Raw genomic sequence first — 15,518 nt, 5'->3', positions numbered from 1 at the left:
TCAGAGCAATTCAAGTGAAAGATAGGAGGCATCAGAAGGTACGTGCAGCTCAACAAGGAAGCACTGGACGAAGCTGTGGGCACAATGAAATGATTATAAAGTCATTATTAATGTGAATCCCTTTCATGGAAGACGGAGTGCTTGCATCAAGTCTTTCTTCGTTGTTGTTGTTTCCGTAACTCTGACCTTCTCTCTCCTCCGACATAGTTCTTGGCTGCGGATGAACGGGGAGACGATTTCTTGGTCCTCTTGTTGACACAGAGCACGGCACCACCAAGAATGAAGAAGGCTGTCGCAAACCAGCCGATGAAAAGAGAAAATCCCGGCTTCTTCTCCCGAGGAGTCCCGAACCTTGGACCGGCGAAGTCCATGCTTTTGTACAGTGTTATCCAGCTCACTGCAATAAGGTAAAAAACACCAGCAATGATGAAGATTATACCTGATGCAAGGCGGATTCTGGCTTTGGAGCGCTCATCCTTCAGATAGTTGGTGCATTGTCCCCCTGCAATACCCAGGGGGATGCCAACGCTACCAATCAGGATAGAGACGATGGTCAAAGCTCGGCCAGCCAGGAGGTCTGGGGAGAAATAGCGTTCTGGGTAATAAAATATGCAGTAGATGTCGCGAGAGAGGAAGCAAAATCCCCACAGGCCTTCTGAAACAATTCGATTAGAATCACTGAACAGTATCACTCTCCAATGGGGCAGGATACAAGCAGCGAGTGATCCAACCCAGCCAGTGATGCATAGGGCGAGGCCCAACGTTTGAAGGCCAGCTGACACCATGTCTTCTCAGGAAGCCTCCAACAACAACAACAACAACAACAACAAAAAAAAGAGATGAAAGCTGCGTCTGTGAAGGAGTTGTGTAAATGTATCGATAAAGCCGGAGCGGACCATTTATACACCACTCAGGAGGGGCAGGACGCGAGAACACAGTCACGTGAGCTGTGACGCTTCTGCCCTGAAGATCACTGTCAAGTTTCCATCAGATAACCGGTGCACAGCAAGGGGTCGAAGGGTTTTTGATTAGTGATATATATGAGTATGACACGCACAGCGCAAAAAAAAAAAGCTCCTCTGCTTCTAAAACTCGATGAAGACACGGTAAAGTTTTTGAAGTTTTAAAAATCAAAACAAAATTATATATGTAATTAAACCAAAATATTCAAGATTTAAATTAAGCTCTGCTCTGTTTGAATCTTGCACGAATGACAGCAGTTTCCTGGCATCGATGCATCAAGCGCTATGTTTAGACTTTGAAAAAAAAAACGTACTGGTTGTTTTTTTTTTTTTTTTCCCCGCAAGGCTGGATTTATACAGAATGAAATGAGCAGCACCTCTGAATAAAGCATGCAGAACTCAGTAAACCAATATTCTAATTTTGTCTGGAGGGTGAAACAAGCCACGCTGCATTAAGTTCACAGATTTCAAAGATACTACTCCGTCGTTGCTGTTTCACACATGCCAGATGCAGGTACAATGAGGCGTAGAAGGCCGTGGTGTTTCACTTTGCACTGACTCAACAGTGGGTAGAGCAACGAACCACAGCCGGAGCCACACACACACACACCGATACTTAAAAGAGTCAGATAACGAGAAACCAGAGTCATTTTCTAGCAAACTAACAACTCCTGAAGCTCTCCTTCCTGATCGCATAACTCTTCCTGAGTGGGTTAGTATTTACTTTAAAATAACTGATCAGGGTGCCTCACTGTGACGAAGGAAAACCATATTTCAAGCAAGCGGCTGCTGAGACCGCTGATGTTTTCACTGGCAGGCTCAAGAACCACCTTTTTTAACTTTCAACGAGTCCCTTTTTAGGGCGGGGTGGTCTCTGTGGTGGCATCCTCTGTTGCCGTGGGCTGCGACAAAATAGTGGTGTGTACTCAGACACATTCTATTTTATCTTAGGGGTGGGTCAGGTTAGGGTTTTCTTTGGAGTATGTATATATGTAATATGCTTAGTGTGTGTGTATGTGTGCATGAATGAGGGTCTGGGGCATGGGGGGCACTTTGTGTTGCATCTTTTATGTATGAAAATCGCCATATAAATAAAGTTTAATTGATTGATTGATACCATGAGATCAGGCAGTTACTTTCAGTAGCTGTGTGCACTCTGGTTTGTTGCTTTATATTTGCTTGTATGTTTAGTCTTAACCAAATCATATTATCTCAACTTCAACACACTAAACCAGGGGCCATTTTTCAGGCCAAGGACCCCCAAACTGATGGAGGGATTAAGTAGGGACCCCCTACCTACTATATGTGTTCTACATTAAATCCGGACTGGTGCCATTTCTAAATGTACATTATTATTATCATCATTTTGCATTCAATGTTCAAATAATACACGGGTTCAAATATTCATTATTTTATTTCAAACACGTGTGAAAGTACAGTCGTCGGGCAACTGACACAATCATGTGTTAGTTTCTCTTCTGCAAATAATGCAGCATGATTTTAGACGTTTGGACTTTCCCTGAATAGGCTCTCAGTCATTTGCGGGGAACCTGGCGGAGCCATGTCTAGTGTGGCACTCTGAAGTGCTGACTGATAGATAACAGCGTCTGCCACTCTGTATTTAACAAAATTTAAATGTGTGTAAGAAAAATCTCTCTCTCTCTATATATATATAAATATAAAAATGTCTAACCAACCAAAGATTTTGCGACGCCCCTGCAGCACCTCCGCGGACCCCCTCCCTGTTGAAGACCTATGCACTAGACTACAAACAGGCACATTGCCCTGAAAGGTTAAATAAACCAAATATCAAATGGACAATGGTTTGTGGTTTGTGTTGCTAAGCCTTCGCTTGTTTTGGGAGTGTCCACCAGAGAGAATTAAGTAACTGGATTATCGTCTGTGAGGTGGTGATCTGGTTTTCATCACGATATGTCCAAACATGCCACCCGTTAGGGCTCAACCGTGCTGCGCCGGCTTTAACGGTTCACATCAGAAATTCCACGTAAAATCAACACGTTCTCAGTGCCTCTACGTGATGGTTTATGTAACACCTCATTATTGGATTGTCTTGTTTTGTAAGGTGTCATTGTGATTCTAACAACACTGTGGGAATTTCTGGCGAAGGACAAATCTGCATGAAGTCTGACTGAATGATGTGACGCTAAAAAAACAAAAACAAACAAAAAAGATTTCCAGATCAATTCCTGCAAGAAGGTGTGAAAGAGCGTCCATTACTACATCTCAATGTATAAACAGGTCCTTCTACGTTATGCATGCATTTCACTCCCTGCAGAAAAAAAAAAAAAAAAAAAAAAAAAAAATTGCTGCAAATAAGTATTTGTTAAAACGCTTCTATATAAGTAACTGCGATACAGTCAAATGGAACATGCAGCCCCCTGGTGGCTGCTATTGGTAAAACAATTATCACACATGGAATTAATAGTCATTTATATATTTTAATATATATACTAAATGTTACCATCAGTGCCACTGTTAGCAGCTTACAGCATTTTCCATACAAAACAAGATCACACTGGCATTTTTAGTAATTATCAAAATGTTCCAAAAGGGGGGAAAAAACACATACACACACAAAAAAAACAAACAAAACAACTAATTGGCTTGTTAAAGTAATAAAACTTTACACTCTGATTCAAGAATTCAAGATGGAAATACCTTGGCGATTACCCTAAGCCAGCACAATTTCATTACCACAAGGTGCTACCAGGGGGGACGTATAAGTAAAGAAACCCTCGTAAAAAGAACCAACTGCTTGCCGAGAGCATTTCAACAATTAAAAAAAATAAAAAATGAAAACTGTAAACATACCAAAATTACAATGAAACGCAACTGTGAAAATAAGCTGCATCTACAGTGTAACATCAGGATACACGTGTTTCAGAGAGTTTCCAGCTCCACAGAGCAGGTTAACCTGGACACAAGTACGCATGCAGTGGTTCGCTCTCATCTCTCACGATTACGCAACTGGCTGCTCCTTCTTCTCCTACCGGCTGCAGACAGCAAAAGCGGTGCAAATGTTAGTCAATACAAACGCTAACCTTAAGTCTGGATGGCATGTGAACGATTGGTGAATAACTGCAATATAAAACAAAGTGGCAAAACATTGACTTAGTTGGAGAAGCGTGCTTGTTTTTTCTACATGAAATACGACTTCCCTGTGCAGAAAACCCAGGAGTGAAGGCGTCAAATAAAAGCAGCACAGTGCGAAGTTTTGACCACATCCTGTTTTTAACTCTTCACACCGCAACGATCAACACAGTGATATACGCACCGAGAATCTGATTAACCAACCTATACAGGTCAGCGTGACTACCCAGCATTCTACCGCACCACATTATATTTTTGCATTTTTCAGACGTCCTGCCTGTGCGGGCGATGAAGATCCCTGCAGCCGCGTTGATCGTCTTCATCAAAAAAGATCAAATTGGGTGAAGCGTAATGTCTGTGGCGGACGGACCGCCGAGGCACATCTTCAGCCTCCGCGCTGTCTGCTTGTGACTGGACGACTGGCGCAACCCAATGCACGCGCCCCAAGCAAGCACCGTGTCCGTCTGAGATGTAACACAGAAGCTCCACTTAGTGGGTGAAACCATAAACCAGTTACCAGTATTTACATCCCCGGTGACAAGGCTTTGAAGCGCTCATCCGCCGGCTGTTTACTTTGGTCTAGGGTCGACTCTGTTCTGCGAGCTCCAACCCCGTGGGGTTGGATCCGCCTCTACGGGGGCACTCTAGTCAGTTTTTGAAGGCCCCGTAGCGGCTGGCTTTGTTAATGAAGTTCTTGAGCAGGTCGTGATCCATGTCCGCAAAGGCCTGGGTCTGCGTGACAGCCGTTAGGTGGTTGACACAAAACTTGAAGCAGAACTCCTCCAGGTCCTAAAAATGAAGAGGGCTATCTGGTCAGTGCTGAGGAGAATAAGCGACTAGTTACTGTGCAGGCCCCCCCAAACATCGCCACGGGGTCTGACTGTGTATCAGGGGCTAGAAGCTTACCCGCGCTTCATACTTGACAGCGGCAGACAGCAGAGTGATGGCGTTCTCTTCAGAAATGCCCCTCTTGATCGTTTCCTGACACAGCCTCTTCAGCCTCGTTTCTCGGTAGAACGTGGCCAAGTCTAGCAACCCTACGCACAAGAACGAGTCTGGGTTTAGGACTTCTCGTGCACCGGCTTGTTTCTCTGGCCTGAATCTCTGACCTTTAAAACAGGGAGTCATTCCTGAGCTTACCAATAGCATCCTCTGGTGGCAGGTTGATGGTGTCCGTGTAGAGATACTCCAAGAAGGCTCTGTACACCAGGTATGAGAACTGCTGGATCTCTATGGCGTCCTCGTCGGTTTCATTCAGCAATGCGCGGAAATGTTCACACCTGGAAAAACAAGCAGCAGAATATTCTTGTGACATAGGTAAACATGCTAAAAGGACACATTGTTTTCTATTTAATATAAATCTGCTTTTCTTTTCTTTATCGACTCCTGCATTGGAAACACCGATTCCTCTGCTGATCTCTCCGAACTCATTATTTTTGTTTTCTTCTCGGGGCACGGTCGACCAAACACCCGAGTCTGTCATTCTCCGGCGCATCTCAAACGTATCATTTGCATGCGATCTTACGCCGGACCAGACGATTTGCTCCGTTGCACGTTCATGTGAGAATGAGCTCTAAGGTTGACGCTGCAGACAGCGCGGCTCCTTCCCACCGCCAGTGTGAAAGAGCGAGGGACTGGAATGCTGATGGTCTGTGTTCAAGAGAGTTTATAAAAAGTAACACGAGGAAAACAACAAGCCTGTCTTTCCTTCCCCCGTGACTTCGACAGGAAAGACAATGAAACGTTGTCTGGCACTTTAAATACAGTTGGAACACACACTAAGTGTTATCTAAAGGGATGACAGGAAGATTGCTGTAGTAATAATACTAAAGATTTATTATCTCCAGTTCATGTTCCTATATTTTGCAATCCCCCTTAAAGAATCCCAGAGTGGCGTACCATCTCCTAGGCCCGTTGTGGTATACTGGTATCGACAATAATCACGATATTAAAAACTGAAATTTCAATATCATGTTAAAAATACGCACTTGATAATATCATGGAAATTAAGCATAGATGCATTTCCTGGACTCTGCTGTTGTTATTTACATTTTTGTTGTTGTAGTGATAATATCCACGGCAATCGCGAAGTGAAAACCTGATATCGTGACAGCCTTATATCGAGCGCAACCCCTGTATGAGAAAATAACCTCCCCCACGTGACCAAACTGAAAGCCTGGATGGAGAAGCTGGCAGCTCGTGCGAGGAAGACAGGAAGATAGTGTCCTGAAAAGAGAGCGCACAGACTGCAGAGACCTAGAGACACGGTTTCAGTTCCACAAAGATCATTTCATGCACCCAGAGCGAATTCTTCATTTGAGTCATCGAATAAAAAAGGAATCATTATATCCACGCAAGTGCACGTGGCGCATTCTCACCAGATGCACAGCGGCTCTACAAAATCCCATATTACGGAACAAATATGTGTTGTTTTGTTGGGGGTCTACACTGCCATGAGGAATATTTCAAGAAGTGAAGAGTAAATGTCGATTTGGGGAAACGGCAGTAAAATCCACTTTGCACCAGTTCCCATCTTGATCTCGGACTTTGACGGTTCTTGTTTTCTATACCTGATTTTCAGCAGGGCTTTGTGAACGTGGATGCATTTCCCATCAACCAAGAACTTGAGGTCTGAAATCTCTGGACTGTCGAACTCCTTCTTCAGAGACTGTGCGACGGTCAGGTAGTCATCACCATCTGGTAAGAACAAAGAACTTCTGTTTTGTTTTTTTTATACCTAAATTACAAGCATCTTCATAAAAGGAAATACTAAAAATATAACGCGTGTCACCATTTGTGTCTTGAGCACCGACAGAAAACACTGCACTCATGAGAGCACTGATTATTTCAGTGGTTTACTTGTTTAACTGATTTTTATGAGGGATGTCCGTAGTGTTACAAAGTGGAGCGTAAACACGAGATGAAACCTCTAAGTGACATGTCAGTGCTCCTCAGTTTAAGCCGAGTTCATATAAACACTTGTTCGACAGTGAGAGGAAACACAGCTTCCTGTTTATATCTTGGGCCACTTCCAGGAATTTGTACCCAAGACACTCAGAAATGTGCCCACTGAATCATTATCTCTAACAGGTCACAGAGTAAAAGAGGCAATATCACACAATTAACTACAGATTCCTTTGGGTTTTACGGACGCTTGTTTGCTTTTAGAGGACGTTCTGTTCTTCTTACCTACTGAGAGGAGGTGCCACGTGGCCGCTGGCGTGGCAAAGCAGGCGAACACGTCGTCCGTGCAGCTGAAGTGGGTGAGGTGGGGGCTGGCCACGGCCTGACCCCGACACTGACCCCACATCAGAACCTGCCCACTCTGCGTCTTTGCAGCTGACGTATGGCTGGTGTGGCACGCAGCCACCTCCACCATCCTGGAGGGCGATACAGAAAGGAAACCTCAAACAAAACTGTTACAAGTGCAAGTGTTACTATAAAATACAGCTGTGTGTTGACATGTTTAATATTACTTAGAAAGAAATTAAAGGAGAATTATATTATTAGCAAACAGAAAGTAATTTCCACAGTCTCTGTACTAAAAAAACAATCCCTAATAATCTTGGCACGTGGTTATCACAAGACTATTCGACCAACGGAGGACTTGTTCTCTATGCAGATTTGGGGCATTTCAGATTTATAAAAAATAAATAAAATAAAAATGGAGGTGGAGTGTGTTGTCTCCAAGCCTAGAGAAACGTTTTATGCACATTCACTGAATATCTGCAGAAACCTGAAGGCTATAAACGGACCAACAATCAAACTGTACACAGAAACTGTTGAAGAGTTGTCAAAATTCCGCTTTAACAACGTGAACCTGAACACAGCTGCTGTGCAAATGAGAGATATACGGTGGAAATGCCATGAACTGGGTCCACATGCGAGAGCAGAACCGATGGTCCATTGCTTGAAAAGCTCTATCAGTAATCACTAAGGGTGGGAAGGGTGTAAAAAAATAAATAAATAAATAAAGTACCAACCTCTCCTTATCTGTGTTTATTAGTGTTGGGAGGGCTTGGTTACTCTTATTGCCTGTTCCCAACTGGCCATATGAGTTGGCTCCCCAAGCGTAAACAAGCCCCTCATCTGTAAGTGCCAACGTATGTGCGTATCCACACGCCACCTGTATTTGGAAGAAAGTTTAAGGTGAATGTTAATTAAAAAAAAAAAAAAAAAAAGAAATGTTAATGGGATTTATAGTTGTTTGAGCTCTTACCTGGACGATGTTGATACCTTGGAGGGCAGCGATCCTGCATGGGGTCTGCTGATTTCCATTGTTGCCCAAACCCAGCTGTCCATTGCAATTGTAGCCCCAACCATAGATCTGGAAAAAAAGAATTTTTTTTTTACTATTGTAAGTACTAAAAACCTATTGTAAAATAACAAAACATTCAATACACTGAAGTGACGTCTTGGATGTGTGTGAAATTGAATCAGGTTGAACGCACTAATTCTTTATGTCGCCTGTGTTCAATGCAAAGTGACTGACGTTTGAAGCCGGCACATGCAGTTTGTTGGACAGTCATATAACTTTGGATGTCACCCACCCACACTGTTGTGACAAGCAGTTAGTGAGTCTCCAACCAACAGTTTGTGTAACCTTTTGAAAGTTGATGTTTACACCGTTTCAGGTCATAACTGGTAAACTGTGCGGAAGTGAGAACGTTCATTTAATTTGAACTTGGCTCCTTTTTCACTCATTACCCAAATATTTTTGGCCCTTTTACGTGTATAACCAACAGAAGAAGAAGTGAAGTGAAAATGCATCTGTAGACTACAGTACATTACACACTGATCAGGCATAACATTATGACCACCTTCCTAATATTGTGTATTTGTATGCCTTGTGCCTCCTAAACAGTTGTGACTCATCGGATGATGGACATGGGCCTTCTGAGGGTGTCCTGGGATCCCTGTGATGTCTGTTGTTGTTAGTGGGGGGCCATTGGTCCCTATGGGTTGAGGGGAGGGATCTCTGTGAATCATCCCACATCAGTTTGGGATCTTGTGAATTTGGACACCAGGTCAACACCTTGTGCTGTTCGTCATGTTTGTTTGTTTTTTGTTGCTAAAATTTATGTGAATGCCAGGTTCAAATGTTTCCCAGCAGAACGCTGAACGTCACAGATGCTTTTTTTTTTCTCCTTCTCCAGTCAGTGCTTTTAATGTTGTTGCCGATTGGTGTATATGCATTTGTTTCTCCGATCAGTTGCAGACACATTTTGATGTCTGTGGTCAGAGAGCACATCGTAGAAACCGCTTTTTCTCATACCACGTAACCACATTTTGACTGATTCATGCCAAGTGTCAGACTGTTGTTACCTCTCCATTGTCAAGTACAGCCATAGAGCAGAGCTGACCACAGGCTATGTTAACCACCACTTTGCTTTGCAGGCAGCTGCTGACGCGACGGGGTGTCGGCTGGTTGGCTGTAGACCCTGAACCCACTTGGCCTGAGTTGTTGTAACCCCACGCGAACACCTGAACACAGAGATGAACGTTTACCCTTTGTGAAAAACAATGATTCAGAAGAAGCCGACTAAAGACAGGACACGTGAGATCACCTCTCCATCAGTTGTGAGGGCGATAGTGTGATGGGAGCCGCAGGCCACTTCTGTCACCCTCTTGCTGAGGAGGTTGGTCGACACCAGAGCGGGGGTAAGTCCGTGGTTGGTGGTTCCATTCCCCAGCTGGCTGTAGCCGTTGTGGCCCCAGGCAAACACCTCTCCATCTGCACAGCAGCAAGTAAGCTTCTATTCATGTTGTCACAGTGGTTAATATTTAGTTAAAAGATAACAAGGTTCGTGCGATTTATAGCAGAGGCTCAGCGCTACTCTTACAGGCATCACAATGACCAGCAATCTTGTTTAAATAGGATTTGTGGAACTCAAATACACTGCCTAAAAAGAAAAAAAAGGGGGGACAGACTCTGCTATTTGGTTGAACCGCCTTTAGCCTTGATTACAGTAGCATTTGCTGTGGCACTGATTCAATAAGAAGCTTCTGCAATGTGACAAGATTTATTTCCATCCAGTGTTGCATTCATTTTTCACCAACATCTTGTACTGATGATGGTAGAGTCTGACCACTGCACAAAGCCTGCTCTAGCACATCCCAAAGATTCTCAATGGGGTTGATGTCTGGACTCTGTGGTGGCCAATCCATGCATGAATCCTTGCATTGCCATCTTGGGATATAGCCTGTGCCATCAGGGAAGATCCAGTGATGGAATAACCTGGTCATTCAGTATATTCAGGTCGTCAGCTGACCTCATTCTTAGGGCATAATGGGCACTGCCCCCACAGGTTTGTAGAAGAGAGGCATCACTTAATCTGCCTCTCTTCTTACCCTGATGCCCCATCACTCTGGAACAGAGTAAATCTGGACTCATCAGACCACACGACCTTCTTCCATTACTCCAGAGTCCAATCGTTACGCTCCCTAGCAAACTGCAGCCTTTTTATCCCGGTTAGCCTCACTGATTAGTGTATTTATTAAGGCTACACAGCTGTTCAGTCCCAATCCCTTGAGTTCCCTTCGCACTGTACATGTGGAAATACTCTTACTTTAACTATTAAACGTAGCCCTGAGTTCTACTGTTATTTTTCTTTGTTTTGATTTCACCAAACGTTGAAGCGATCGCAGATCATGATCAATCAGGATTTTTTACCGACCACATTTATTCCTCGAAGACATTGGTGCCCCACTATACTTCTCGTTTTTAATCATGTGTTGGAAAGTTCTTAACCCAGTTTTAGTAGTTTAATGCTTTACTCTCCTTATATGTTTTTTCTGCTTGATGCACGCCAATGATTTGACCCTTCTCAAACAGACCAACATCTTTTCCACGACCGCGGGATGTGCATGTTGCATCAGTTGGGGTTAAATAACTTGTTGCCAGCTGAAAGATAATTTCCCATGCAATTTCCATAGGCTCCTACCTATTTGCTTGGTTAAATCCCAACTGGATAACAAGAAAAGCAGGGAACAGATTTAGAAAGAAAGACTGAACTGAAACAGAACTGACCTGAAACAATGCTCCACATATGTTACTTTAACAGAAAAAGCTACACTCACACAAACTGAGCAGAGAATGAGGTAGCAGGGCCAGACCAGCATGGCAGAAAACTGCCCTGGGTGTATTGGGAGTTAAAATAATAGAAATTGGAAGACAAATTCTCCACTTGCAAAAGATATAATGAGCAGTCAGTTAAAATGACCGTCCCTGCATTGTCGCCAAAATAGTGAATACAGCAGATGTCTGTGATGATCCTCAGTAATCAAGGTGTTGGTATATTTAAAACAAAGCTGAAACAACAACAACAACTGCTTCAGGTTTTCTACAGGATGTTTAAGGAAAGTTGCGATAGTGGTTATTAAAATAAATGACACCACCCAGGTTAATTAGAACAACATCAGTGTAGGTGAGTACGGTCTCATTAACAGACTGTAGTCATGTGAGTTTCAGACCCACAGATGTTCCAATAAAAACCTAAACATCCACCAGTCACTTAGAACAGAAGACGCCACTTGGATGAGCTGGGAAGCGTCTTCAATTAACCGCAGTTTCCAGTCCATTTGCCTTCGTATTAGCTTTGCTTGAAATTGAAATTGAACAAAGCTGGAGTAAGAAATCTGGATATATGTCCATTACGATAATAAATACATCAACACACGTACAACTGGCATTAGTAATCCCTGAAGTTCATTATATGTCAGCAACTAGGGGATAAATGTCTTCTACTGAAACTGTAAGAGCAATGCTTGAGTGTCTGAAAAGCATTTCCCATCAATGCAAATTATATTTGACAGCATGCGGCAGCAGTATAACAGCATCAGTATAAAACCAGATTTGCATGTGTGGTCTTGTTTGCGCGACGTTTCATTCCTCTGCCACATGAGGAAATATCCCCTCTGGTACAAACAAAGGTTTTCTGAAGTAGATTACCTGCAGTTGCGATAACCACATGGGGCCCTGTTCCATAGCTTAGGGACACAATCTTCTTCCCGCACAAGACATCGATCCGGCGCGGCTCAATAGTGCTTTGAAGATCTCCGAGCCCCAAACAGCCACTGCAGTTGGTGCCTAGAGCAAAGACCTGGGGAGACCAAATGTCACAGCTGAAGCTCTGCCGAGTGCTATATTCTAGTGTTTACAGATAACCCTCAACATTTCTAGTCTAGTACACTTGGTATTTTAGTTCACACTGTTATGACCAAGATTTCAATCGAGGTTTAAAATGTGGGAGTGTGAAACCCCATTTTTTTGTCTACATGAAATATAACAACATTAGGATTGTGCATCCAATGATTATAATTAATAATAATAACATTTCAGCACTGACAGATGCAAACCTAAATTACACCTGCAACCAAGATTTCCCAAAACGTTAGATGTACGAAATGGAATCAGTTAAGGTAATAAAATGCACACACAGGCCATGACTCAATGTGATGTGCGTCACATTTTCATTTAGCGGCACAGTCCACTGCTCTGAAAACATCAACCGTTTGTGCCACAGGGACAAACAAATTGACAAGGGTGGAAAGATGAGCAGTGCTTCACGTTTACGCAGGATAAAAATGGAGCTCACTCAGGTATTAGGCCTGTATGACTAAAAATAGCCTCATTCTATCTGCTTATCCCTGCGTCTGAGAAACGCAAGTTGCATCAACCAGAGAGTGAGAAGCAAATTTTTCAGTCCACTCACCAACTAAATCGCCAAATCAATATAATGGAAGTAGATTAAGTCCCTCAGGCCTTGCAACACAAGTTCACGTAAAACACTAGGAGATTATAGCGGCAGCGCTTAAAGCCCAAACGTTACCTCGTCATTAACTGTGACATAGAGGGCTTCGTTCGCAGCGCTGCCAAAGACACAAGCCTGCCGGATAAGCCGTAGTTCCTCAGGAGGAAGGAGCGCAAACACTGGCCACTTCCCCACGTCCAGCATACTACTTCAGCTGTGAAATGAGGAGAAAGCACGGTTAAACAACTGTGAAGACAATTTGTGATTCAAGTGGGGGTAAAGCTCTTATGCTCTGGTTTATAAATTACACACAGAGAGTTTAAGAGTTTTCACAATTCAATTATTAACAAAAAAAAAAAGAACTGTACGCAATAGCACGCCAACCTTAACTGCTGAATGAATTAATGTGTAAGCTGGAAATTAAGTATTACTCTAGTCTGCAGCAACCGAGGCATGAATTAAAACCTGAGCACAGACAGAATCTGGGATCTGAGCCCGGTTCTACAGACAAGTTTAAAACAGGTATGCACGATGGCTGAGGCAAACTAATGTGTGAAAAAGTAAAGCCTGACACATTATTTCCAGTACAGTCACTGAACCACGTGTGAAGAATGAGCTCATAGATTGGTTTTAAATGCACTCTCCGTCCCACTGTATTTAATGGAGATCGATAGGCTTGACGTTTTTCCAAATAAATATACGCTCATAAAACATGCTGTCTTTTTGTGTAACCAACTATATAAAGGGTATATGGCAACGCCAGCAAAATGCATCTCTAGTTTATACCTCCTCGGAGTTTCAAAAGGGATTCATAACGACATGTTTTACAGTCATAAACGGCAAAAGCACAGTCATTTTTCTCTCAATAATAACATCAAGGTGCACTTAGCATGAACCCAGACCCGTGACAGACCCACACAGCGTCCAGGAGGAGTTCAACACAAGAGGCTACAAGTAAACAAACACGGCTAGGACTAAACATGTTGAGTCTTAAAACTTACAGCGTGGGGTTTCCAAGTTGAAAACAACGTGCCATGCACCATTAATGGAAACTATTATCCAGCGAAAACTATTGAGCTAAGGGGTCGGGTTACCTTGTTGTTATTCTTGCTAGTGTTTCTTCCGGGGTTGACGCTTTCTTGTCAAATGCGACACCGAAAATCTGTCAGGTAACATACCTAGCAAACACCTTTGCTAAAGAAACCATGTCGGCAGACTGGCTAGAGTCTAGCTTCTCGTTAGCAGCTAAGGTTGCTAGCTTTGATCGCTACACCAACGCCTACAGAAAAAAAACACTTCCTGTAATCACGTGGTGCGTTTAGGGAGTGTCGGAGATTTGAATTTCTACTGATTGTTATTTCACAAACACCAAGGCCAATCTAAAACTCATTACATTGTTTAATTTCTTTTAAACAACAATTCCTACATAGACTTCAACACAACAAACTAATGCATTGTAGCTTATTATAGGATATTATTGTTTATTTTCACATCGCGTTAAACAACTAAATAATTTCAAGTCATTTGGTTTGTTAGCATACTGCAAAAACAATAGGTCAACAATTAACATGAAAAAGAAGTTACATATTCTCTGTTTATCTTCTTTCCGGATGCATTAGATGGTTTCTTTCAGTTCTTTCAGAGACAATGGGATAATAAATACACTATAAAGAAGGATAAGAGACAAAACTTGCTTGAATTTGAACTTGAAAACAATTTGTGTCAAGTAAAGTCAAACTTTATTTCTAAAAACAACATCGGTTGACCATAGAGGTATTAAATAATGATACATACACTTACAATGATAAATAAAAACAGAATAAAAATTGTCTCATGGGCTTTGTCTTATGGGATCATCTGTAAATTGGCTTTCTTTGCTCTTATTTATTTCACTTGTTTTGTTTAAGAGCTATCACTTTCACTTCACATTTCATTGATAACTGTGGCAGAAAAAGTGTGGTACTCCTGTATTAAGTCCAGCAGGTGGAGCCACGGATAACCTCGTCTTGACCATCAGGACTTTATACGCTACATGTATTCGTGCAAAAAGCTTCGAGGACCCCTAATAGAGTATTTTATATGAGAAAAAAACAAACGTGCAATGTTATTTTTGTGACCTAGTAAACAAAACGACGAGCCCGGGATAAATGCCCCAGCGAACTGCACGAATTTGAAGTACCTTTTTATTGGGGTAAATATTAAAGCAAGCAGCCGAAATGTTCATTTTTATGCTCTCGTGACATTTTACACGTTGCACGCGGGCTGACTAGATAGGCGGACGTGATGAGATATTTTGCCTCCTTTTTACCTTTTCTTACTCATAGTAATTTTCCGTTCATGAATGAACTCAGCGGAACTGAGTGGTGGTTTTATGGAAACAAATCTTAGCTCTATGTTCATCACAGCAGCAGAAGAGAGAGAGAGAGAGATTGTTGAAATTGTCCTAAAACGTAAAAACAAAGCCAATCAACCGAATGTGGCGATATTGATATGACTGCAGTGAAGAATGTAATTGAGGGAATCTCGAAACCGCTAACGCACATCTGCAATTTATCATTTCAAACCGGTACAGTACCCAATAAAATGAAAATAGCCAAAGTCACTCCACTGCATAAATCTGGGAACAAAGCAGATCAAACAGATCGACATCACTGGCATTAACAGAGTCAACAGAAGAAATTACTAATTCACT

The 15,518-nt window shown here is 42.5% G+C and overlaps 2 protein-coding genes across 3 annotated transcripts; both read right to left on the bottom strand.

Annotated features, from left to right (window-relative positions):
* LOC125013790 (claudin-4-like) lies at positions 1–785 on the bottom strand. Its single transcript, XM_047594684.1, has 2 exons — positions 187–785; positions 1–73 (listed from the first exon to the last, which is right to left on the bottom strand). Exons 1-2 carry the CDS (start codon positions 783–785, stop codon positions 1–3), a joined length of 672 nt encoding a protein of 223 aa, XP_047450640.1.
* A 2,616-nt stretch (positions 786–3,401) lies between these two features.
* rcbtb2 (regulator of chromosome condensation (RCC1) and BTB (POZ) domain containing protein 2) lies at positions 3,402–14,138 on the bottom strand. Of its 2 annotated transcripts, none has more exons than XM_047594945.1 (12): positions 13,921–14,137; positions 12,905–13,040; positions 12,025–12,175; positions 9,641–9,807; positions 9,399–9,557; positions 8,293–8,400; positions 8,057–8,199; positions 7,263–7,453; positions 6,644–6,770; positions 5,214–5,353; positions 4,980–5,110; positions 3,402–4,862 (listed from the first exon to the last, which is right to left on the bottom strand). In XM_047594945.1, the coding sequence occupies exons 2-12, from the start codon at positions 13,028–13,030 to the stop codon at positions 4,722–4,724; spliced, it is 1,584 nt and encodes a 527-aa protein (XP_047450901.1). In that variant the 5' UTR covers positions 13,031–13,040; positions 13,921–14,137; the 3' UTR covers positions 3,402–4,721. The 2 variants fall into 2 exon arrangements, with proteins under 2 accessions (XP_047450901.1, XP_047450902.1); XM_047594946.1 differs by having other exon boundaries at positions 4,750–4,892; positions 13,921–14,138.
* Positions 14,139–15,518: the final 1,380 nt, after the last annotated feature.

The sequence above is a fragment of the Mugil cephalus genome, chromosome 9 (assembly GCF_022458985.1).
Source record: "Mugil cephalus isolate CIBA_MC_2020 chromosome 9, CIBA_Mcephalus_1.1, whole genome shotgun sequence".
Classification (NCBI taxonomy): Eukaryota; Metazoa; Chordata; class Actinopteri; order Mugiliformes; family Mugilidae; genus Mugil; species Mugil cephalus.
The sequence above is the reverse complement of the archived record's forward strand: the minus strand, read 5'-3'. Positions and strand labels throughout refer to the sequence as shown.

What these genes read in the sequence shown, in the direction of transcription:
- LOC125013790 (XM_047594684.1), bottom strand. Translation starts at nt 785, where the DNA reads ATGGTGTCAGCTGGCCTTCAAACGTTGGGCCTCGCCCTATGCATCACT. An exon ending in TATGTCGGAGGAGAGAGAAG is followed by an intron (nt 74 to 186) that starts GTCAGAGTTACG and finishes TTGTGCCCACAG; the next exon opens with CTTCGTCCAGTGCTTCCTTG.
- rcbtb2 (XM_047594945.1), bottom strand. Translation starts at nt 13,030, where the DNA reads ATGCTGGACGTGGGGAAGTGGCCAGTGTTTGCGCTCCTTCCTCCTGAG. An exon ending in GTGGCACCTCCTCTCAGTAG is followed by an intron (nt 6,771 to 7,262) that starts GTAAGAAGAACA and finishes TGTTCTTACCAG; the next exon opens with ATGGTGATGACTACCTGACC. An exon ending in AAAGCCCTGCTGAAAATCAG is followed by an intron (nt 5,354 to 6,643) that starts GTATAGAAAACA and finishes TTGTTTTTCCAG; the next exon opens with GTGTGAACATTTCCGCGCAT.